Below are 24,652 nucleotides of genomic sequence, written 5' to 3' on the forward strand. Positions count from 1 at the left end.
CCCAGCTGTGTGGCAGGGGGAACAAAATGGCACCAGCTTTTTCGTCTCAGGGAAAGAAAAAAAGCTCATGCAGCAGCCTGGGCAAAACAGATGGGAACCCGTGGAACCTCTAGTGTTGGTCTCTTCCTCACAGCAAATGAAGCTGATGGATTTTGGTGTCTTTTCTCTTGTTGATTCAGCTTTTCCTGAGGTGTCAGGCCAGGCAGAGCAGCTCCTGCCGGATTGGCTCCTGGTGATTGTCAGTTCTTGGACCAAAACCAAGGTGAACAATTAAAAAAAAACAAACCAAAAGCTGCAGAAGGATTGCTGCTGCAGTCTCTTCAGGCCAGGAAAAGAAAAAAGAATTTCTTGCTTAAGTTAACAAAAAATCCAAGCAAGCCAAGCAACAGTCTTGGGGTGATTTTATGATGATGCTCTATTTCCTGTCTGTTTTATGCCCAGAAATGGCAAAAACCATTGCAGCTTTAGGATGGATCTGGGGGGAGGATCAGGAGCCTGGGAGCCCCGGTGAGGGCATTGTTCAAAGACTGTCTTGATTTGAACAGACAGGTGTGTGCTGAGGAAGGCAGGAGCCTCCCTTGAAATGGAAAATGTAAACCCCCTCCCTCTGAATTATTATAATTTTGAAATTAAGGGGCTCTCAGGCCCTTTAAGAGATATGGGAGTAGGAACAACAGTTCTTTATTAGGGAAATTAAAATAAAAATGCAGTGATACAAAACAACACTGCCAGTGAGAACAGTCCCTGCCCCCTGTGTGTCAGGGCGGTGTCCCAGCCCCATCCCATGGGGGCTCAGCCCTCCTGCAGTGCCAGCTGTGGCTCTGCTGCAGCAGGGATCCTGCACAAGGGGGGAGTTTTCCTCTGCAGCTCCAGGGCTGCTGCAGATGGGCCTGGGCTCCCTCTGGCCATGCAGGGCAGCAGAAAGCTGCTCCTCTGGCAATGCAGGGGGCAAAGGCTGCTGTGCTGTGCCAGGCTGAGATTGGATCCAGGGAGGAATGCTTGGCTCCTCCCCTGGGCGGAGCATCTCCCCATGGGATGCTGGGATTGGATCAGCCCTGCAGGGACGCTCAGTGGCCATGGACAGCAGAGATCTCCTGGAGGGAGGATTGGTTGGAAGAGATAAAGAAAAAACTGCCCAGTGAACAGAAGATAACTGCCCCACCTGGTTTTGACAGATGGCAGGAGAATACACACCCCAGCCACATCTTGCGTTGTGATTTAAGGTTCACTCCCAGACCTGTTCAGTGTCCTGCCATGGACATTGGCAGCTACTTTATTGCTCAGCTAACTTTTTTTTTGGTAGCTTAGCAAGAAGTTTCTTTTTTTCTTTTCCCACCCTTTTTCCCTGATCTGCAGCATCAATCGTCCATTTTTTATTCTTGAAATCTTTTGGCTTGGTTTTTGGTCTGAAATCAGACAATCAGTGAGATGGACCAGGACCTGCAGGGGACCGACAGGAGCCACTCTGACCCCGAGACCTCAGAAAAAAAAGCTGAACCAACGAGACAAAGGACACCAAAATCCACCAGCTTCTTCTGCTGTGAGGAGGAGACCAATGCCAGAGGTTCAGCAGGTTCCCATCTGGCTGCTACGTGAACTCATTTTTTTTCCCCTTCCCTGAGACAAGGGGGCCACTGCCATTTTTGCCTTCCCAGCCTGTTTATTTCTTCCCTGGGCATTTTGAGGTGTTTTGTTGTGTGGGGGGGTAAGGTTATGAAAATAAATATCTAGCATTTATTCAATCTTTTTCTGCGCCTTGCTTTGTTGATAAAGAGGGGTTTTTTTTCACTTTCACCCACTGGTATCCATTTCTCTCATTGGTAAAAGGAATTACTGAAGCCCTTCTCTGGAGGAAACATTAATTCCAAGGTGTTTTCTCCTAAATTTTTCTCTAAACCAAGACAGCAGCAAAGTGGCATGCAGTCTGCACTGCACCCAGCATGCTCTTGAGTGAGTCTTTGAACAAAGCCCATGCAGGAGCCCCCAGGGCTCACACTCATCCCCCAGACCAACCTTAAAGTACAGCAGCCATTTCTGGACATAAAGGCGATGATCAGGAGTGGAGTATCATCATAAAATCACCCCCAGACAGAGATGCACGGCCAAAACAGCTCCTGTTGTCAGAGGAGCCCCACAGGGACCACTGGGATAATCAGCACATTTTCAGTGTCAGTGACAACAACAAATTGTGCTGAAATCCTGGCTGTGGGGCAGAGGTGTCAGCATCCTGGATCTTTCCCTTCACCTAGAGGACATCACCCTCTCCTTTCACCTGTCCCCATGCTGGGAAGCCACAGGTACATGAGAAAGCAAACCTTGCAAAAAGGGGCCCAGCAGGGAATGGCTGAGGAGGTGAGGAGATGAGCACTAAAGCTGCTCTCCTGACTGTGAAAGAAGCCATAGAATCATTGGTTCATTTAGGGTGGAAAAGACCTCTAAGACCACCGGCTCCAGCCATCATCCCAGATCCACCATGAAACCATGTCCCTAAATGATGCAGCTGTGTGTCTTTTACATATCCCCAAGGATGGTGACTCCACCAGAGGTCTGGAAAGCCTGTTGCAGTCTTGGACAACCCCGTGGAGAAGACATTTTCCCTATTATCCAATTTAAACCTCCCGTGGTGCAACTTGGGACCATTTCCACTTGTCCTGTTATTTGTTACTTGGGAGAAGAGACTGACCCCCACCTGGCTGCATCCTCCTGCCAGGGATTTGAAAAGAGTGAGAAGGTCCCCCCTGAGCCTTCTTTTCTCCAGGCTGAGCTCCCCCAACTCCCTCAGCTGCTCCTGGTGCTCCAGCCCCTTCCCCAGTTCCTTTCCCTCCAGTGCCAAAGCCCCCGGATGTTGCAAATTCCCTATCCCATCTCTAGACATGACCAAGTTCCACATGACTGGGGTGATTTTGTGCACCAAAGCCAAAGCACAAAATGAATATCAGCTCCAGGCACATCTGGCCTGGATTTGGGACACCCCAGCCCTCAAAACACCACTTGCTAGAGCACAAAGAGGCTGGAAACCAAAGGGTACAGCAAATCTGAGTGAGTAGCTTTCTCCTTTGAGAGTAGTGATGTGCTTGAGGAGATGGATTCATCAGAGGGCACTGAAATACGTCCTCTGCTGGCAAACAAATTAGCAGAGAACAGGAGTCTTCCTTTTGCATGACACTAGATGACACTAAAATGTCATGACTGAGCCGGCAGCAGTCAAGTAAAGGTCACTGTAAAAGACTTACCATGACTGAGGAAAAATACCCAAATGCCCACACAGTTTGGCATCGAATTGCAGCATTCCCATGCAATTCAGAAAACTTCTACAGCTGCTAGTAGAGAAAATAAATGCAGATTGTTAATTGGAAGACTTTGCAAAAAGACATAAGTCCTTATTGAACTCAGCCACTCTGCTTTAACACACTGTTTTTGCATTGTTTGTGTCTGATGGAAACAAAGCTCGTTTCCATCTGCATGTTAAATTACAGACTTACAAATTCTGTGTAGAAACACTCCAGAGCCAAGAACAGTTACAAAGGCCAACTTTGAAACAGTAGGAAAAAAGAGTCAACACCATTTATTATTCACATATTGCATTACAAGTGTCTCTTATCAGACTCAGAGCATAATTTATATTGTTAATTTAGAAACTCAACTTCAACACCACATGGAAAGAAAAGCTAAATACATGTGTGACAGGGGTGCAGTGACATCCTGATCAAACGTCGAGGATTGGGCTGAGGTGCAGCCCAATGACCCAAGGGATTGAGAGCAGGAGGGACAAACGCAGCGCCCGCTTTTGCCCAGTACAGCCACTCTACTGGTGATTCTTTATTGCTGTAAAACACGATAGGGATGGTTCCACGGGTACCAGCTTGCAAAGGACTGGGGAACACATTGGGAAGCCAGCCAGGCATGACCAAACTGGGTTTCAGGGACACTTGCAAGTGCATCTGTTCCAAAGGCAGAGTGACATAGATGTCCTCTCCCTGTGACCATGGGTATTGTGTTCACCATGTGAAAGACCAGTTTCCAGGCAGCAATGCCTCCCTGGTCTGCTACAAGAATGATGGACTCAGACTAGACTGTTAGTGGTGCCTGTCCCATCATCGCTTGCTCTCTGAGCATCTGCAGACATCCTTCTCCAAGTCTCTGTCATCATCTCTGGTGTCTCAGAGAGACACTTCAGTTTTCTGCTCCTGAAGACAAGAAGGAAGGAGGACAAGATGAGACTGTATTCATCCCTGATTCTGACAATTTCTTTGCCTTAAATTTGCAGTTTTGGATATTTTTTCACTTAAATTCAGAGTTTCCTGTACCCACCTCATCTAGAGGTTGTTGGTTCCCTGTGTCATCTGCCAGGTCAACGCCACGGGTCTCGGGCAGCAGGATGCAGAACAGGGCCACCAGCACAGGGATGCTCCCAAAGATGGCTTTGGGGATGGCGCGGTGGTACTGGGCCAGGGGAATGATCAGCGGGGCCAGGATCCCGGCCACCCTCGCCATGGTCGAGCACAGCCCCACACCCGTCTGCCTGCGGGAGAGAGGGGCACAGGGAGGGCAGGGATGTTGGGGAAGATGAAACAGGAAAGCTTTATAAATATGATTGTCTGGCAAAAGTTTTTGAGAATATAGAAACTATAAGCGAGGTTGAAATGAAAGCAAGCTTTGAGATACCTCAGTTACTGAACAACTGAAAAAAAATGATGTGGCCTGCTGAAGGTAATCCTCTTTTGATAAAACTTTACCCTCTGCTTGCGGAAAGCTCCAAGGGTCAAAGCAGACCCTACTAGCTTGGCAGAAGGGGCCCAGAGAGGAGTTTTTAGGGTTTAAAATGTAACATAGTATGGTAATGTAATGATTCTTATAGGCTGCATGTAAATGCTATAGGATTTGTATCTTGTACTAGACTGGTTAGTGAGAATTAGAATACTCAACACAGAAGAAGATTTATTGCATTGTAATGGGAACCTCTCTCTCTCGTCCTCTTACTCTCTTACCCTCTCATCCTCTCTACCCCTCTCATCTCTCAGTCCTGCTCTGAGCTGTGCCTGGCAGCTCCCAGCAGGGCCCTGCACCCAGGCCCTTTGCAATAAACCCACAAGTTCCACAACCTGGCTTCAGAGATCTCTCATTTCCGTCCATCCCCACCATCCTAGCCCCTGATGCTCGTACAAGGGGTCAACACTCCTGCACTGAATGTGGCCCCATGGCCACCTCCAGCCATGGCAGAAGGAAGCTCTGATATGGGGGGACATCTCACCTGAGGATTGTGGGGAAGAGCTCAGCGGCATAGACGTAGGAGGTGGAAAAAGTAGACGAGGCTGTGAACTTGCCGATGACAGCCAGGACAGTGATTACCACGGGCTGTTCTGAGGGGAAGAGGACAAACAACCACTGTAATCTCCACGGGAATGGTTCACTTGGGACCAGAACTCTCAGCAGTGGGATTTCTTGGGACAGCCCTTTCTAATAGACTTGCTAATCAAACCTACCACCTAACCCATTGGAAATGATCCCCAGCGTACCCATACCTCGAAAATACTCTCTGGCAAAGAGAACTCAGATTTCTCCTGAGGCCTTGGGCATTTTCTAGATGTGCAATTGAAGTGAGCTGCTGAGCCAGCTCACTTTAGTGCTTGTTTGGAAATGCCATGTCCCTGACCTGGAAAGCATTGGGAAGCCCCACTGTTATCTACAGTCTCACTCACAGCCCTGGCAAAGCAGCAGGGTGGGGCATGGACTGGGGCACAAACAGATGGAAACTCATGAAGGGGAGTGGGAATTTGCTTTTTCTCTTCATCTAAGAAAGGGAGACATGGTGGCTCTTAAAGCACTTCTTCTGCTATAGCTTTCTGCCAGGGGGTGGTGGCGTCCAGTGGGTGGGTGATGGTCAATGGGCACTGCCTGCCAAGGACCAGGAGCTGTGGAGAACCAGCACAGCCCTTGGGGAGAAGGAATGCAAGGTGAGGGAAGCCAGAATGGTGGGGATGAAGCAGCCTGGGGGCTGTGACAGTGGGGGCAGCTGAGCCTGTGGGAGTGAGCGTGGGTCTGCCAGGGTGAGAGGATGGCTCTGAGCAAGGGTAGGGATGTGCAGGGCACTGCCCAGCTCGCCTCACAGGCTGGGAAGGTTCACCTTCAGGGATGCCAGTGAGGATGAGGCATATCGTGCCAGCCAGCAGCAGGAGAATGCCCTGCACTTTCTTCCTCCCAAACCATTCCAGCAGGAAAATGCAGGAAATTCGAGCTGGAAGCTCCACTGTCCCAAAGGCCAGCTGTGTCAGGTAGATGTCCAGGCCAAAATCTGTCACACTGAGGGTCAGCCCATAGTAGACAATGCTGTCTGCAAACCTGAAATTCAAATAAAGCAGGATAGAACATGTCAGCAGATGGTTTTCTAGGGATTTATAACCAAATATTAGAAAGGTTAAAACACAATCAAATTACTTAAATTCCCAGCAATCTCTGTTTTGGTTGTAGTCAGCACCTTTGACAGTTGTATGGGTCATAGCTGCAGGAGATAAAGCAGAATGGATCTCCATATGGTCAGAAAATTCTAGATTGAACCCAAAGCTCCTAGATAGGTGCAAATCTCCTCCAGGGCCCAGGGATTGCCAAAGCTGGAATTACTCAAGCCTTTCTAACAAAACCCACAGTATCATGGAAAATAATCTTCTTCCCATGCCCAGAAATGGTAAATCGGTATTTACCATATATTTGAAGTATAGAATGACAGCAGATCAAGACATTCACAAGTGTATTACCAGAAAAGCACTTTAATTTACAGTTCTTGTCAACCATCAACTTCCTTTCTTTCACCTAATAGTTTTAACAGAGGGGACGAGGGAATGTCTTACCAGACACACGCCATGATTAAAGTCACCTTCAGCAGGTCCTTTGTCCTGAAGAGATCCAGGAAACTTCCAGATGTGACCTCTTTCTCAGGCTTCAACTTCAAAACACAGAAGACAAGGAGTCAGAGCAAGAAAAGGAAAGCCATGTCCAGCTCTTTGTCCACTTGCAGTCCATGGGAAGCCTCAGTGGGGCAGGCCTGTGAGCGCAGTGCTCTGGCAGGGAGTGCAGCCCCACTGCCCTCTGTGTGCCCAGCACAGGGCATGGTGACTGAGAGGTTCCTCAGGATGAACATCTCCCCAGTGTGGGGACTTTGGGGTGGGCAAGGCGGGAACTCCCTTCAGGCATTTCTGCATGGAAACAGAGAGTCTAAAGAGAGACTCTGTGCTGATCAGTGACACTCCTGGAATCCTCACAGGAGAAAAGCCAGGGAAGCATTTCAGTCCTTCCCACATGCCCAGAGGGAGCCCAGAAAGCTCCAGGCTGAGCCTCAGCAGAGGCTGGGCCTCTTGCCTGACCTGGTCCCTGTGGAACTCAGCTGGAGCTGGAGTCCCCCAGAGCCCATGGCCAGAGCAGCCCCAGTGGGAATGCAGAGATGTTTCTGGGATGAGCTGAGCCCAAGGGGCTGCTGGCAGGCCCAGGGCAGTGTCTGAGGCCAGGACCCCCCAGTACCTGCTCCAGGAGCTGCTGCCAGGCCCAGGGCAGTGTCTGAGGCCAGGACCCCCCAGTACCTGCTCCAGGAGCTGCTGCCAGGCCCAGGGCAGTGTCTGAGGCCAGGACCCCCCAGTACCTGCTCCAGGAGCTCTGGTGGGAGGCTGCGCTTGTTGGTGGCCGCCGCCTTCTGCAGCACCTTCTTGGCTTCCTCGATTCTGCCCTTGGTCACCAGCCAGCGAGGTGACTCTGGGAGCACCCTGCCATGAGAGGAGGCCAGCACATGCTGCTGTGTCCTGCTGAGATCCCCCACAGCCCCTTTCTCTGGGACCATGTCCAGCAAGCCTTGGAATCACCACAGGATCAGATCCCAGAACCACAGAACCTTCAGCCTTGGGAGAGCCCCACAAGGATCATCAAGCCCAACTCTAAAGTGAAAGGCCCATAGGATCAATGGGTCTAAACATCCTAAATTTGGGCTCCAAAGGCCACATTTGGAGACCTGAAGCAGAGCAGCTGCTGCTGTCAGCAGTGCAGTGCCCAGGGAGATGTGCTGAGCTCTGCAGCAGCTCCTCCAGCACCTGCACGCCAATGGGAGAGACCCAGCTTGGTTCTGAGCTGCTGCCTCCTCCTCTCTCACACCCTCACATCAGGGCTATGTTGTTGGAACTCAAGACATCCCTCTGGCTGTCCTTGAGTGCTAGGACCCCTGCCAGGGGTCTCAGAAACCCTGGCACATAGCCCAAGACTCCTGTGGGTTTGATTATGACCCATGGAGCAAGTTGCCAATGTTATATGAAGATCAGCAAGCCACAACAGTGTAAGTAGAATAACAATTAGTTTGTCGCAGGGTGAAAAAATAGATTTTTGGGGTTTTAAGCCTGGGGGTTCAGGGGGCAAGATGGAGGGATCTGGGCATGTCCAGCCTTTCTCCTTCTTAGCCTCCATCTTCTGCTGTGATGTTGGCACTTTTAGATTGGGTTAGAGTAGAAGCTCACTGTCTAACATAGGTGGTAGGTATTGGACAATAATTGTAAATATTGTACACGTATTTTTTAGTGTAAAAAGATAACACTGTCCTGCAGGCAGGCAGAGTGCCTCTGTCTGTCCTGCTGAGCAGATATCATCAGGCCAGGAGAAAGAATTTAATAGATAAGATACAAGAAACACGCTTGAGGCCGAGAAATGAAGAGCTCTGACTTCTTTGACCACCAGGCTGGGAAAAGAGACTTTCTAACACCTCTCGGAGTCACGCTGACCAGCTAAACCCCCAGGATTGAGTCTTCCAGAAGCTCTGCCCTGCTCCTCCTTACCAAATATAGAAGAAAAGGGCAAACATAGGAGCAGATCCTGCAATCTCCAGCAGCCTCCAGTGGCGAATTCCATAACTCAAACCAGCCACTGACATCTGCCCGATGGCAAAAGCAATGTGAGTGATGAGCAGCGCCTTTGTCCGGTGGGAGACACCAACCCATTCTGTAGCTAAGAGGAAAAACAAATGTTCAGGCTTTGTTTTGGGCTCTCTTTTGTTATTGCACCTTGTGATACAATTTCTTGTATCTTGTGAGGCCACATCTGCTCCCTCAGGGCAAGGGCGTCCCACTCACCCAGGGACAGTACTACAATCATAATTCCAGACACGGCAGCTCCCACGACACACCTGAAGGCCATGAACACATAGAAATGGGGCACAAATGCAGTTCCCAGGCCAAAGACGGCCTGCAGGAGGATGCAGATGAGAAGGACTGGCCGTCTGCCTATCCTTGGAAGAAGAGGGAAGACCCAGTCAGAACCTGGAGAGACCCCAAGAGGAGAGGGAAGAGCCCAGGAGGGATGCAAAGTGATTTGAGAACCAGAGGAGATTTGACACTCATGTGAACATAGCTCGTCTTTACAGCCCAAGAAACAATGTGCAGAAAAATCAGTGTCTCCAGTGTTGACCCATCATGGTTCTGGCAAAGCCTGAGACACCATCAGGGGCTAAACTTGTGATTGCTGAAGAACCCCCCCACAAGGCTGTATCTGCCTCTCTTTTCAACCCTCAGACATTTTTGGAAATCTGAGGTGGGCCTGGATGCACAATCTCAGGCAAGGGGATTGCATCCTGTGGAGGTTCAGTGCATGGACAGTCTGCCCCCGGATCTGGGCTGTCCCTGGGTGCTGGGCAGTGTCTGTGGGAAGGAACTGTGTTTCCTCACCTGTCACTCAGCATCCCAAAGACCGTGGCTCCAATGAGAAGGCCAGCCATGTAGATGGACTGGGAGACATCATTCAGGACTGCCCTGTCACACACCAGGTCAAACTGGAGGAAGGAAAACACAGAAGCTGTTGCTTTGGACAGACTCCAGCTGCTCTCTGGTCTTGGGCAGCCTTTCTGGGTGGAAAGAGGAGAGCAGTGCTTTTTATTGATAAAGGAGGAATGGGAGGGGATGCAGCTGCTGACACCTGCAGAGAAGTCTTGTCTGGAATGGACTTGGTGCTCCAGGGACACCAAGGAGCTTTTGTAAATGCCAGAGGCTGGATTTTGTCCTGTGTCCCAGCTGCATGGAAGGTACTTGTGAGAAAGTGCTGGAGCTGGCAGGTAGGAAAGGAGGGAGGAGGGATGAGGGAAAGTGAGAAAGGAGCAAAGGTCCACAGAGAGAGCAAACTTGATGTTCTTGGAGGTCTTTTCCAACCTAAATGATTCCACAAAATCATGGAATCATTTAGGTTGGAAAAGACCTCCAAGAACATCAAGTACAGTGTGCAACAGACCATGACCATGTAAACTAGAAGGTGGGAGATGAGGCAGAATGGAGAAGTTGAGGATGCTAATAAACAAAGCTTTTTCTCAACTGCAAAGCCCTGGCATGTCTTGTTGCCTTACTGAGGGTTCCTGGAGGCCCAAGAAATATCAATGACAAGCACTTGGAAGGTAAATGTCTTTTACAGACGTGCTGTGAGTAGAAACAGGCAGAAGAACAGGGGGTACTGTGGCAGGGAATCTCAGAAGGTCACTCCATGCAGCTACATCATGAAATCAAGGGTCTGGAGAGTGGAAAGGGGACAGATGGTGGGCACAACATGTGATGGACTCACACCCCCAGAGTCCCTGCCTGTGCCCTCCCCGGGCATCCTCATCATTGCCTTGCTGCAATGAGCTCCCAGGGATTCCAGCTGCCATTTGTGTGGTGGAGGAAAAACCCTGCAGTAAATCTCAGCCTGACTGCCCCACAGCTGGCACTGGCTGGCCAAAGCACAGCCCAAGATATTGCACCCCTCCCAGAAGGCAATGAGGCTTTTGCTCATGGTTAATGTTGACTTATTGCACCTGTCTTGTTTTGTACCCAGGTGAAATGTCAAAAAAACTGCCAAACAACAAACTGAAAATGGATCCCTGGAATCTGCAGATGCAGACATTTTCAGTGGAGAAATTACTAGAGCCACTGATATAATACCATTCAGGTATTTTAGCGCTGCAGAAAGTAAGCCGGATAACCATAGAAGGAAGGGCATAAGGCTTAAGAACTTTTGACTAAAGAAAGTTAGAGAATCATAGAGGGAAGGGAAAAAGGCTGAAGAAGTTTTGACGTAAGACATTATTGTGAAAGTCTCACCCACAGCTCTTCTGCACCACAGCTGGCACTGGCTGACCAAAGCACAGGCCAGGATATTCCCATCCCTCCCTTCCACACCCAGCAGATGCAGCAGCAGGTACAGACCTCGGTCAGCAGGGACGGTGGCTGCTCGGAGGGGTACACCCAGCCACTGCTGCACTTCTCAGTGTGGTTCAGCCCATAGGCCAGGATGGAATCCAGGTCCCAGTCCACCGGGGAGAACATGGAGCACTGCTCAAAGTGCCCGTCGGGGCCCCGGGGCAGGGTGAGGTTCAGCTGCTCTTCCTCTGTCAGGTTGGGGCCCACGGCGAGGATCCAGCTGGTGTCACAGTGGTGAGGCACTTCCACCACCATGAACACTTGGCCAACCATTTGGAAAGGGTTGAAAAGGAGTGGGAGGGAGAGGAGCAGGATCAGCAGTTTCTGATAGAGCCCAAACTCCCCCAGAGCCTTTAAAAGATCCCCAAACTCAGCCATGGCAGCACCTCTGTGGCCAGGCTGTGCTATTGCCTATGGCTTAAATAGGCAAATATTAATGTTTAAACTGTGTGAGCACTAAAGCCCTAATCCAGTGTGATAAAATGAGCACCTGCACTGGCATACCAGTCCATTCTGATGATACAGTGCAGTGCTGCAGGCTGTACTATGTCACCAGCCATTCCGTCCCTGCTCTAGGGAATAGATCAAAGGTGCCAGAGCACTGTCACTCTTGGGGATAGTATTGTGACATCTTGTCCTTCTACAGCCTGACAATTGTCACATGGCCTTCTGAAGGCAGCTGTGCTGCGGCTCAAGGTTTGTGTCTGAGGCATGAGGGTGGCATTCTACAAATGAGGGTTAATTTTTCTGGGGGTGGGGATGCAAAGAGAGTAAATTTGCTGCTCCCATTAATGGTTTAATGACTATAGAGTACATCCTGGAGACAGAGATATGTGAGAGAATATGAAAGAGAAGCAGAAGAGCACTTCCCCTCTGGAGCAGGAAATGTGTCTGGTAGTCCAATAGACTTGCTCTTGACAGCTGTGTCCCAAGCTCTCTGTTTTCATTTGTAGAAACCCTGGTTAGTCATAAAACTAGATCTAAACTACTTCTGGGTCACACAACCTGGATTGGTGTTTCAGGAGTGGGAATAGCTCTGTTGTGCTTATAAGAGTCAGTAAAGGAGAAGAATATTTTATTTGAAAGCATCATCCCTAAGCTGGAGTGGGAGAGTGAGATTCCAATGGTTAGTGCTGTTCAGAATAAAAGAAGAGAGTAACTCTAAATGTTACTTAGAGTTGTATAAAATCACACCAGTGCAGTGCACACACCACACAGCCAAACATCACTCAGCTCTGCATGCACATCCTTGGATGAGTGGACTTGCTGTTATTCAGAGACATTTCCTGAGCCGGAGGCTGAGCTACACAATTTCCAGAGATTCTTTTAACCCTGAATGCATCTCTGGCCTTTTGGTGGGATGACATGGCTGGGGAGATCTGCTCTGGCAGAGACATTTGTCCTTGTCCTGCCTTCTCTGCATCAATCTCAAGTCTTCAGGCTCACCCTGCTGTGTGTGGCTCATGGTGTCCCCTCCCATTCCTCCTTTTGGCACTGGTGAGGGAGGGAGATTATTGGGCCATTTTATAATTTTATTATACTTTATTTTATTTTATTTTATTTTATTTTATTTTATTTTATTTTATTTTATTTTATTTTATTTATTTTATTTTATTTTACTTTATTTTATTTCGTTAATTACATTTAATTCTGTTCTGTTGTAAAAATTAATCATTTTAACACCTTTACCATTTTTTACAGACAGCTGATTAAAACATGTGAACTGATATGATTTATGACCTTTTCCAGTATGCACGTGTTCATGCTGTGGCCCGCTGGGGTTTCTCCTGAGCTTGTTTATCATGAGTATAATTGTTAACTCCTATAGTATTTATGTTATGTAATATTTATGCAAAGGGCACTCAGGGAGGAGCAGAGTGCAGGGGCACAGGGAGAGCAGATTTAGCAATGTCCCCACAACCCAAGTCTTCAGGACACCAGGGTTCGTTTCCCTCCTCTGCGCTTCTGACCTTGGCAAGCTCATTTCACTTTTCTTTCCTTATCATTGTACAGCTGATTTCAAGAATCACTTTTTGTCCCATATCAGCAAACTTGTGCTTATTTTAGAAGGTTAAAAAAACCACACAGCTCTCCCTGTTGGCTTTTTTTTTCACCTATATAAAGGACTCCTTCTCTGAAAGATCATAATTTAACATCTCCAATCTTCAGAAGACAGACTGTCATAATCTTTGTCTCCTCATGTTTTTCTGTTCCTGTTCATTTTCTCAGAAGCACCCTGGTCTGTTTTGGTGGAATCAACATGAAAATGATCCAGGACACCCTGATTGGAGATTTCAGAAGCACAGCTGCTGAACATGTATGTTGAGGGACAATTGTCATCCTGTGGAGGGAGATGCTTTTTTGTGGAGCCTTCAGCACTGGGACCCATCCCAAACATTTCTTCTGCTGCCTTTGGAGCCTGGCGTTGTGGATCCACCTGCAGCAGGAGTTCGCAGCCCTGAATCCCTTCCAGGTCTCTCACATTATTCTCATCCTGCCCATCAAGAAGCGAGAAGCTGGAGGTGTCCCAGGGCTCTAGTGAGGTGTTTGTTTCTAGTGAGGTTGGTTTGTGGTGTTTCTGGTGTGCTCAGTGACGCACAGACCTTGTTTGGTGTCACTGGCACCTCTGTGGCAGTGAGAGTGCAGCCCCCTGTGCCCCCCAGGTACATCCTGGGGATGGGTTTGGTGCTTTGCTGTGTGGGGCGGGGAGCCAGTGAGGCACCAGGCAGGGCTTTCACAGGCTCCAGGATGGGAGGGAGGGAGGCACAGGCAGGTCCTGTCTTCAGCTGGGCTTGGCCCTGCTGGATTGCAGCCACTCTCTGGGACACCTTCCCACCCTGCTTCCCTTCAGGCACATCCCCATCCCCATCCCCAGCCTCTCCAGGGCCTCTCAGCTCTCTGTTCTTGGGCCAGGAACAGCCCTGCTCTCTTCCCTTGGCGTAGGTGATTCCAGGTAAGAATCTTCCCTTCTCCAGTGCTCCCTGCTGTTTCCTGAGCACCATCCTGCCTGCCCTGCTGCCTGCAGCCTGGTAGGGTTGCAGGCTCAGTGCAGGCTTTTTTCAGGAACATAAACCAGAGCTATGAGAAGTAACAAAGGCCAGCTGTTAAAAAGTTGGTAAAGAAAAAAGTCAACACCATTTATTATTCACATATTGCATTACAAGTGTCTCTTATCAAACTCAGAGCATAATTTATATTATTCATGTAGAAACTCAACTTCACCACCACATGGAAAGAAAAGCTAAATACGTGTGTGACAGGGGTGCAGTGACATCCTGATCAAACGTCGAGGCTTGGGCTGAAGTGCAGCCCGACGACCCAAGGGATTGAGAGCAGGAGGGACAAACGCAGCGCCTGCTTTTGCCCAGTACAGCCACTCTACTGGTGATTCTTTATTGCGTTTGGGTAAAACCTTACAAAAGAAAGTCCTTGTAAAATCATAGCTCAGGCCTACTGATTCTGATGGGTACAGCTAACAGCTGGCCTGACAGGTAAGATTCAGCCTGGCAGCCTTTACCTGCGAGAACCATCTGACACCTGTGAAAATAAGAAGTCTGAACTCGTGAGAATCCGTGAAGAAAAGAAGAAACATCTGTAAAGAAGAAAGCCTTTATCATGCATGGACATGAGCAAGTACAAACCAATGAACTGACTTGCAATAAGTTACTAACCAATTAGAATTAAATACAATGCCTTTAGAAAATCATATGAATGTGCAGTGAAGAATAAGGTTTGGATATGTTGGATGAAGAAACATGTCTCTTTACTGCAACAGTGATTTTTATGGCTGTAAAACATGACAGGGATGGTTCCACGGGTACCAGCTTGCAGAGGACTGGGGAACACGTTGGGAAGCCAGCCAGGCATGACCAAACTGCGTTTCAGGGACACTTGCAAGTGCATCTGTTCCAAAGGCAGAGTGACATAGATCTCCTCTCCCTGTGACCATGGGTATTGTGTTCACCATGTGAAAGACCAGTTTCCAGGCAGCAATGCCTCCCTGGTCTGCTACAAGAATGATGGACTCAGACTAGACTGTTAATGGTGCCTGTCCCATCATCGCTTGCTCTCTGAGCATCTGCAGACATCCTTCTCCAAGTCTCTGTCATCATCTCTGGTGTCTCAGAGAGACACTTCAGTTTTCTGCTCCTGAAGACAAGAAGGAAGGAGGACGAGATGAGACTGTATTCATCCCTGATTCTGACAATTTCTTTGCCTTAAATTTGCAGTTTTGGATATTTTTTCACTTAAATTCAGAGTTTCCTGTACCCACCTCATCTAGAGGTTGTTGGTTCCCTGTGTCATCTGCCAGGTCAACGCCACGAGTCTCGGGCAGCAGGATGCAGAACAGGGCCACCAGCACAGGGATGCTCCCAAAGATGGCTTTGGGGATGGCGCGGTGGTACTGGGCCAGGGGAATGATCAGCGGGGCCAGGATCCCGGCCACCCCCGCCATGGTCGAGCACAGCCCCACGCCCGTCTGCCTGCGGGAGAGAGGGGCACAGGGAGGGCAGGGATGTTGGGGAAGATGAAACAGGAAAGCTTTATAAATATGATTGTCTGGCAAAAGTTTTTGAGAATATAGAAACTATAAGCGAGGTTGAAATGAAAGCAAGCTTTGAGATACCTCAGTTACTGAACAACTGAAAAAAAATGATGTGGCCAGCTGAAGGTAATCCTCTTTTGATAAAATTTTACCCTCTGCTTGCGGAAAGCAAGCTTAGCAGAAGGGGCCCAGAGAGGAGTTTTTAGAGTTTAAAATGTAACATAGTATGGTAATGTAATGATTCTTATAGGCCGTATGTAAATGCTGTAGGATTTGTATCTTGTACTAGATTGGTTAGTGAGAATTAGAATATTCAACACAGAAGAAGATTTATTGCATTGTAATGGGAACCTCTCATCCTCTCTCACCCCTCTCATCTCTGAGTCCTGCTCCGAGCTGTGGCTGGCAGCTCCCAGCAGGGCCCTGCACCCAGGCCCTTTGCAATAAACCCACGACCTGGCTTCAGAGATCTCTCATCTCCATCCATCCCCACCATCCTAGCCCCTGATGCTCGTACAAGGGGTCAACACTCCTGCACTGAATGTGGCCCCATGGCCACCTCCAGCCATGGCAGAAGGAAGCTCTGATGTGGGGGGACATCTCACCTGAGGATTGTGGGGAAGAGCTCAGCGGCATAGACGTAGGAGGTGGAAAAAGCACCCGTGGCTGTGAACTTGCCGATGACAGCCAGGACAGTGATTACCACGGGCTGTTCTGAGGGGAAGAGGACAAACAACCACTGTAATCTCCACGGGAATGGTTCACTTGGGACCAGAACTCTCAGCAGTGGGATTTCTTGGGACAGCCCTTTCTAATAGACTTGCTAATCAAACCTACCACCTAACCCATTGGAAATGATCCCCAGCGTACCCATACCTCGAAAATACTCTCTGGCAAAGAGAACTCAGATTTCTCCTGAGGCCTTGGGCATTTTCTAGATGTGCAATTGAAGTGAGCTGCTGAGCCAGCTCACTTTAGTGCTTGTTTGGAAATGCCATGTCCCTGACCTGGAAAGCATTGGGAAGCCCCACTGTTATCTACAGTCTCACTCACAGCCCTGGCAAAGCAGCAGGGTGGGGTATGGACTGGGGCACAAACAGATGCAAACTCATGAAGGAGAGTGGGAATTTGCTTTTTCTCTTCATCTAAGAAAGGGAGACATGGTGGCTCTTAAAGCACTTCTTCTGCTATAGCTTTCTGCCAGGGGGTGGTGGCGTCCAGTGGGTGGGTGGTGGGCAATGGGCACTGCCTGCCAAGGGCCAGGAGCTGTGGGAGAACCAGCACAGCCATGAGGGAGATAGAATGCAAGGTGAGGGAAGCCAGAATGCTGGGGATGAAGCAGCCTGGGCTGTGACAGTGGGGGCAGCTGAGCCTGTGGGAGTGAGCGTGGGTCTGCCAGGGTGAGAGGATGGCTCTGAGCAAGGGTAGGGATGTGCAGGGCACTGCCCAGCTCGCCTCACAGGCTGGGAAGGTTCACCTTCAGGGATGCCAGTGAGGATGAGGCATATCGTGCCAGCCAGCAGCAGGAGAATGCCCTGCACTTTCTTCCTCCCAAACCATTCCAGCAGGAAAATGCAGGAAATTCGAGCTGGAAGCTCCACTGTCCCAAAGGCCAGCTGTGTCAGGTAGATGTCCAGGCCAAAATCTGTCACGCTGAGGCTCAGCCCATAGTAGACAATGCTGTCTGCAAACCTGAAATTCAAGTAACATGTAGAAGTAACAAGTAACAAAGATAGAACATGTCAGCAGATGGTTTTCTAGGGATTTATAACCAAATATTAGAAAGGTTAAAACACAATCAAATTACTTAAATTCCCAGCAATCTCTGTTTTGGTTGTAGTCAGCACCTTTGACAGTTGTATGGGTCATAGCTGCAGGAGATAAAGCAGAATGGATCTCCATATGGTCAGAAAATTCTAGATTGAACCCAAAGCTCCTAGATAGGTGCAAATCTCCTCCAGGGCCCAGGGATTGCCAAAGCTGGAATTACTCAAGCCTTTCTAACAAAACCCACAGTATCATGGAAAATAATCTTCTTCCCATGCCCAGAAATGGTAAATCGGTATTTACCATATATTTGAAGTATAGAATGACAGCAGATCAAGACATTCACAAGTGTATTACCAGAAAAGCACTTTAATTTACAGTTCTTGTCAACCATCAACTTCCTTTCTTTCACCTAATAGTTTTAACAGAGGGGACGAGGGAATGTCTTACCAGACACACGCCATGATTAAAGTCACCTTCAGCAGGTCCTTTGTCCTGAAGAGATCCAGGAAACTTCCAGACTTGACCTCTTTCTCAGGCTTCAACTTCAAAACACAGAAAGACAAGGAGTCAGAGCAAGAAAAGGAAAGCCATGTCCAGCTCTTTGTCCACTTGCAGTCCATGGGAAGCCTCAGTGGGGCAGGCCTGTGAGCGCAGTGCTCTGGCAGGGAGGGCAGCCCCACTGCCCTCTGTGTGCCCAGCACAGGGCATGGTGACTGAGAGGTTCCTCAGGATGAACATCTCCCCAGTGTGGGGACTTTGGGGTGGGCAAGGGGGGAACTCCCCTTCGGGCATTTCTGCATGGAAACAGAGAGTCTAAAGAGAGACTCTGTGCTGATCAGTGACACTCCTGGAATCCTCACAGGAGAAAAGCCAGGGAAGCATTTCAGTCCTTCCCACATGCCCAGAGGGAGCCCAGAAAGCTCCAGGCTGAGCCTCAGCAGAGGCTGGGCCTCTTGCCTGACCTGGTCCCTGTGGAACTCAGCTGGAGCTGGAGTCCCCCAGAGCCCATGGCCAGAGCAGCCCCAGTGGGAATGCAGAGATTTTTCTGGGATGAGCTGAGCCCAAGGGGCTGCTGGCAGGCCCAGGGCAGTGTCTGAGGCCAGGACCCCCCAGTACCTGCTCCAGGAGCTGCTGCCAGGCCCAGGGCAGTGTCTGAGGCCAGGACCCCCCAGTACCTGCTCCAGGGGCTGCTGGCAGGCCCAGGGCAGTGTCTGAGGCCAGCACCCCCCAGTACCTGCTCCAGGAGCTCTGGTGGGAGGCTGCGCTTGTTGGTGGCCGCCGCCTTCTGCAGCACCTTCTTGGCTTCCTCGATTCTGCCCTTGGTCACCAGCCAGCGAGGTGACTCTGGGAGCACCCTACCATGAGAGGAGGCCAGAACATGCTGCTGTGTCCTGCTGAGATCCCCCACAGCCCCTTTCACTGAGACCATGTCCAACAAGCCTTGGAATCATCACAGGATCAGATCCCAGAACCACTGAACCTTCAGTGTTGGAAGGGACCCACAAGGATCATCAAGCCCAACTCCAAAGTGAAAGGCCCATAGGATCAATGGGTCTAAACATCCTAAATTTGGGCTCCAAAGGCCACATTTGGAGACCTGAAGCAGAGCAGCTGCTGCTGTCAGCAGTGCAGTGCCCAGGGAGATGTGCTGAGCTCTGCAGCAGCTCCTCCAGCACCTGCACTCTAATGGGAGAGACCCAGCTTGGTTCTGAGCTGCTGCCTCCTACTCTCTCACACCCTCACATCAGGGCTATGTTGTTGGAGCTCATGACATCCCTCTGGCTGCCCTGGATTGCTAGGACCCCTGCCAGGGGTCTCAGAAACCCTGGCACATAGCCCAAGACTCCTGTGGGTTTGATTATGACCCATGGAGCAAGTTGCCAACGTTATATGAAGATCAGCAAGCCACAACAGTGTAAGTAGAATAACAATTAGTTTGTCGCAGGGTGAAAAAATAGATTTTTGGGGTTTTAAGCCTGGGGGTTCAGGGGGCAAGATGGAGGGATCTGGGCATGTCCAGCCTTTCTCCTTCTTAGCCTCCATCTTCTGCTGTGATGTTGGCACTTTTAGATTGGGTTAGAGTAGAAGCTCACTGTCTAACATAGGTGGTAGGTATTGGACAATAATTGTAAATATTGTACACGTATTTTTTAGTATAAAAAGATAACACTGTCCTGCAGGCAGGCAGAGTGCCTCTGTCTGTCCTGCTGAGCAGATATCATCAGGCCAGGAGAAAGAATTTAATAGATAAGATACAAGAAACACGCTTGAGGCCGAGAAATGAAGAGCTCTGACTTCTTTGACCACCAGGCTGGGAAAAGAGACTTTCTAACACCTCTCGGGGTCACTCTGACCAGCTAAACCCCCAGGATTGAGTCTTCCAGAAGCTCTGCCCTGCTCCTCCTTACCAAATATAGAAGAAAAGGGCAAACATAGGAGCAGATCCTGCAATCTCCAGCAGCCTCCAGTGGCGAATTCCATAACTCAAACCAGCCACTGACATCTGCCCGATGGCATAAGCCATGTGAGTGATGAGCAGCGCCTTTGTCCGGTGGGAGACACCAACCCATTCTGTAGCTAAGAGGAAAAACAAATGTTCAGGCTTTGTTTTGGGCTCTCTTTTGTTATTGCACCTTGTGATACAATTTCTTGTATCTTGTGAGGCCACATCTGCTCCCTCAGGGCAAGGGTGTCCCACTCACCCAGGGACACGACTACAATCATAATTCCAGACACGGCAGCTCCCACGACACACCTGAAGGCCATGAACACATAGAAATGGGGCACAAATGCAGTTCCCAGGCCAAAGACGGCCTGCAGGAGGATGCAGATGAGAAAGACTGGCCGCCTGCCTATCCTTGGAAGAAGAGGGAAGACCCAGTCAGAACCTGGAGAGACCGCAAGGGGAGAAGGAAGAGCCCAGGAGGGATGCAAAGTGATTTGAGAACCAGAGGAGATTTGACACCCATGTGAACATAGCTCGTCTTTACAGCCCAAGAAACAATGTGCAGAAAAATCAGTGTCTCCAGTGTTGACCCATCATGGTTCTGGCAAAGCCTGAGACACCATCAGGGGCTAAACTTGTGATTGCTGAAGAACCCCCCCACAAGGCTGTGTCTGCCTCTCTTTTCAACCCTCAGACATTTTTGGAAATCTGAGGTGGGCCTGGATGCACAATCTCAGGCAAGGGGATTGCATCCTGTGAAGGTTCAGTGCATGGACAGTCTGCCCCCGGATCTGGGCTGTCCCTGGGTGCTGGGCAGTGTCTGTGGGAAGGAACTGTGTTTCCTCACCTGTCACTCAGCATCCCAAAGACCGTGGCTCCAATGAGAAGGCCAGCCATGTAGATGGACTGGGAGACATCATTCAGGACTGCCCTGTCACACACCAGGTCAAACTGGAGGAAGGAAAACACAGAAGCTGTTGCTTTGGACAGACTCCAGCTGCTCTCTGGTCTTGGGCAGCCTTTCTGGGTGGAAAGAGGAGAGCAGTGCTTTTTATTGATAAAGGAGGAATGGGAGGGGATGCAGCTGCTGACACCTGCAGAGAAGTCTTGTCTGGAATGGACTTGGTGCTCCAGGGACACCAAGGAGCTTTTGTAAATGCCAGAGGCTGGATTTTGTCCTGTGTCCCAGCTGCATGGAAGGTACTTGTGAGAAAGTGCTGGAGCTGGCAGGTAGGAAAGGAGGGAGGAGGGATGAGGGAAAGTGAGAAAGGAGCAAAGGTCCACAGAGAGAGCAAACTTGATGTTCTTGGAGGTCTTTTCCAACCTAAATGATTCCACAAAATCATGGAATCATTTAGGTTGGAAAAGACCTCCAAGAACATCAAGTACAGTATGTGACAGACCACAACCATGTAAACTAGAAGGTGGGAGATGAGGCAGAATGGAGAAGTTTAGGATGCTGATAAACAAGGCTTTTTCTCAACTGCAAAGCCCTGGCATGTCTTGTTGCCTTACTGAGGGTTCCTGGAGGCCCAAGAAATATCAATGACAAGCACTTGGAAGGTAAATGTCTTTTACAGAGATGCTGTGAGTAGAAGCAGGCAGAAGTACAGGGGGTACTGTGGCAGGGAAGCCCAGAAGGTCACTCCATGCAGCTACATCATGAAGTCAAGGGTCTGGAGAGTGGAAAGGGGACTGATAGTGAGCAGAACATGTGCTGGACTCACACCCCCATAGTCCCTGCCTGTGCCCTCCCCAGGCATCTTCATCATGGCCTTGCTGCAATGAGCTCCCAAGGATTCCAGCTGCCATTTGTGTGGTGGAGGAGAAACCCTGCAGTAAATCTCATCCTGACTGCCCCACAGCTGGCACTGGCTGGCCAAAGCACAGCCCAAGATATTGCAACCCCTCCCAGAAGGCAATGAGGCTTTTGCTCATGGTTAATGTTGACTTATTGCACCTGTCTTGTTTTGTACCCAGGTGAAATGTCAAAAAAACTGCCAAACAACAAACTGAAAATGGATCCCTGGAATCTGCAGATCCAGACCTTTACAGTGGAGAAATTACTAGAGCCACTGATATAATACCCTTCAGGTATATTAGCGCTGCAGAAAGTAAGCTGGATATCCATAGTAGGAGGGGCATAAGGCTGAAGAACTTTTGACTAAAGAAAGCTGGAGAACCATAGAGGGCAGGGAAAAATGCTGAAGAAGTTTTGACGTAAGACATTATTGTGAAAGTCTCACCCACAGCTCTTCTGCACCACAGCTGGCACTGGCTGACCAAAGCACAGGCCAGGATATTCCCATCCCTCCCTTCCACACCCAGCAGATGCAGCAGCAGGTACAGACCTCGGTCAGCAGGGACGGTGGCTGCTCGGAGGGGTACACCCAGCCACTGCTGCACTTCTCAGTGTGGTTCAGCCCATAGGCCAGGATGGAATCCAGGTCCCAGTCCACCGGGGAGAACATGGAGCACTGCTCAAAGTGCCCGTCGGGGCCCCGGGGCAGGGTGAGGTTCAGCTGCTCTTCCTCTGTCAGGTTGGGGCCCACGGCGAGGATCCAGCTGGTGTCACAGTGGTGAGGCACTTCCACCACCATGAACACTTGGCCAACCATTTGGAAAGGGTTGAGAAGGAGTGGGAGGAAGAGGAGCAGGATCAGCAGTTTCTGATAGAGCCCAAACTCCCCCAGAGCCTTTAAAAGATCCCCAAACTCAGCCATGGCAGCACCTCTGTGGCCTGGCTATGCCAGTGCCTATGGCTTAAATAGGCAAATATTAATGTTTAAACTGTGTGAGCACTAAAGCCCTAATCCAGTGTGATAAAATGAGCACCTGCACTGGCACACCAGTCCATTATGATGATACAGTGCAGTGCTGCAGGCTGCACTATGTCACCAGCCATTCCGTCCCTGCTCTAGAGAATAGATCAAAGGTGCCAGAGCACTGTCACTCTTGGGGATGGTATTGTGACATCTTGTCCTTCTACAGCCTGACAATTGTCACAAGGCCTCCTGAAGGCAGCTGTGCTGCCGCTCAAGGTTTGTGTCTGAGGCATGAAGGTAGGATTCTACAAATGAGGGTTAATTTTCCCTGGGGGTGGCGATGCAAACAGAGTAAATTTGCTGCTCTCATTAATGGTTTAATGACTATAGAGTACATCCTGGAGCAAAGATATGTGAGAGAATATGGAAGAGAAGCAGAAGAGCACTTCCCCTCTGGAGCAGGAAATGTGTCTGGTAGTCCAATTGACTTGCTCTTGACAGCTGTGTCCCAAGCTCTCTGTTTTCATTTGTAGAAACCCTGGTTAGTCATAAAACTAGATCTAAACTACTTCTGGGTCACACAACCTGGATTGGTGTTTCAGGAGTGGGAATAGCTCTGTTGTGCTTATAAGAGTCAGTAAAGGAGAAGAATATTTTATTTGAAAGCATCATCCCTAAGCTGGAGTGGGAGAGTGAGATTCCAATGGTTAGTGCTGTTCAGAATAAAAGAAGAGAGTAACTCTAAATGTTACTTAGAGTTGTATAAAATCACACCAGTGCAGTGCACACACCACACAGCCAAACATCACTCAGCTCTGCATGCACATCCTTGGATGAGTGGACTTGCTGTTATTCAGAGACATTTCCTGAGCCGGAGGCTGAGCTACACAATTTCCAGAGATTCTTTTAACCCTGAATGCATCTCTGGCCTTTTGGTGGGATGACATGGCTGGGGAGATCTGCTCTGGTAGAGACATTTGTCCTTGTCCTGACTTCTCTGTATCAATCTCAAGTCTTCAGGCTCACCCTGCTGTGAGTGGCTCATGGTGTCCCCTCCCATTCCTCCTTTTGGCACTGGTGAGGGAGGGAGATTATTGGGCCATTTTATAATTTTATTATACTTTATTTTGTTTTATTTTATTTTATTTTTTTATTTTATTTTACTCTATTTTATTTCGTTAATTACATTTAATTTTGTTCTGTTGTAAAAATTAATCATTTTAACACCTTTACCATTTTTTACAGACAGCTGATTAAAACATGTGAACTGATATGATTTATGACCCTTTCCAGTATGCACGTGTTCATGCTGTGGCCCGCTGGGGTTTCTCCTGAGCTTGTTTATCATGAGTATAATTGTTAACTCCTATAGTATTTATGTTATGTAATATTTATGCAAAGGGCACTCGGGGAGGAGCAGAGTGCAGGGGCACAGGGAGAGCAGATTTAGCAATGTCCCCACACCCCAAGTCTTCAGGACACCAGGGTTCGTTTCCCTCCTCTGCGCTTCCGACCTTGGCAAGCTCATTTCACTTTTCTTTCCTTATCATTGTACAGCTGATTTCAAGAATCACTTTTGGTCACATATCAGGAAACTTGTGCTTATTTTAGAAGGTTAAAAAAACCACACAGCTCTCCCTGTTGGCTTTTTTTTCACCTATATAAAGAACTCCTTCTCTGAAAGATCATAATTTAACATCTCCAATCTTCAGAAGGCAGGCTGTCATAATCTTTGTCTCCCAATGTTTTTCTGCTCCTGTTTATTGTTTCAGAAGCATCCTGGTCTGTTTTGGTGGAATCAACATGAAAATGATCCAGGGCAACCTGATTGGAGATTTCAGAAGCACAGCAGCTGAACATGTATGTTGAGGGACAATTGTCATCCTGTGGAGGGAGATGCTTTTTTGTGGAGCCTTCAGCACTGGGACCCATCCCAAAC

At 49.1% G+C, this 24,652-nt stretch overlaps 2 protein-coding genes across 2 annotated transcripts; both read right to left on the minus strand.

Annotated features, from left to right (window-relative positions):
- Positions 1-3,527: 3,527 nt before the first annotated feature.
- LOC141729872 (solute carrier family 22 member 13-like) lies at positions 3,528-11,632 on the minus strand. Its single transcript, XM_074546394.1, has 10 exons — positions 11,193-11,632; positions 9,690-9,793; positions 9,099-9,253; positions 8,805-8,973; positions 7,631-7,751; positions 6,846-6,940; positions 6,125-6,339; positions 5,252-5,360; positions 4,312-4,522; positions 3,528-4,187 (listed from the first exon to the last, which is right to left on the minus strand). Exons 1-10 carry the CDS (start codon positions 11,562-11,564, stop codon positions 4,161-4,163), a joined length of 1,578 nt encoding a protein of 525 aa, XP_074402495.1. The 5' UTR covers positions 11,565-11,632; the 3' UTR covers positions 3,528-4,160.
- A 4,701-nt stretch (positions 11,633-16,333) lies between these two features.
- LOC141725220 (solute carrier family 22 member 13-like) lies at positions 16,334-22,713 on the minus strand. Its single transcript, XM_074527882.1, has 8 exons — positions 22,300-22,713; positions 20,796-20,899; positions 20,205-20,359; positions 19,911-20,079; positions 18,737-18,857; positions 17,950-18,044; positions 17,105-17,424; positions 16,334-16,446 (listed from the first exon to the last, which is right to left on the minus strand). Exons 1-8 carry the CDS (start codon positions 22,669-22,671, stop codon positions 16,334-16,336), a joined length of 1,449 nt encoding a protein of 482 aa, XP_074383983.1. The 5' UTR covers positions 22,672-22,713.
- Positions 22,714-24,652: the final 1,939 nt, after the last annotated feature.

The sequence above is a fragment of the Zonotrichia albicollis genome, chromosome 1 (genome assembly GCF_047830755.1).
Source record: "Zonotrichia albicollis isolate bZonAlb1 chromosome 1, bZonAlb1.hap1, whole genome shotgun sequence".
NCBI lineage: Eukaryota > Metazoa > Chordata > Aves > Passeriformes > Passerellidae > Zonotrichia > Zonotrichia albicollis.

What these genes read in the sequence shown, in the direction of transcription:
- LOC141729872 (XM_074546394.1), bottom strand. Translation starts at nt 11,564, where the DNA reads ATGGCTGAGTTTGGGGATCTTTTAAAGGCTCTGGGGGAGTTTGGGCTC. An exon ending in GATTGTAGTACTGTCCCTGG is followed by an intron (nt 8,974 to 9,098) that starts GTGAGTGGGACG and finishes TTTTCCTCTTAG; the next exon opens with CTACAGAATGGGTTGGTGTC. An exon ending in GCCCTTTTCTTCTATATTTG is followed by an intron (nt 7,752 to 8,804) that starts GTAAGGAGGAGC and finishes CTCTCATGGCAG; the next exon opens with GGTGCTCCCAGAGTCACCTC.
- LOC141725220 (XM_074527882.1), bottom strand. Translation starts at nt 22,671, where the DNA reads ATGGCTGAGTTTGGGGATCTTTTAAAGGCTCTGGGGGAGTTTGGGCTC. An exon ending in CACCGTCCCTGCTGACCGAG is followed by an intron (nt 20,900 to 22,299) that starts GTCTGTACCTGC and finishes TCCTTCCTCCAG; the next exon opens with TTTGACCTGGTGTGTGACAG. An exon ending in TTTGGGATGCTGAGTGACAG is followed by an intron (nt 20,360 to 20,795) that starts GTGAGGAAACAC and finishes TCTTCTTCCAAG; the next exon opens with GATAGGCAGGCGGCCAGTCT.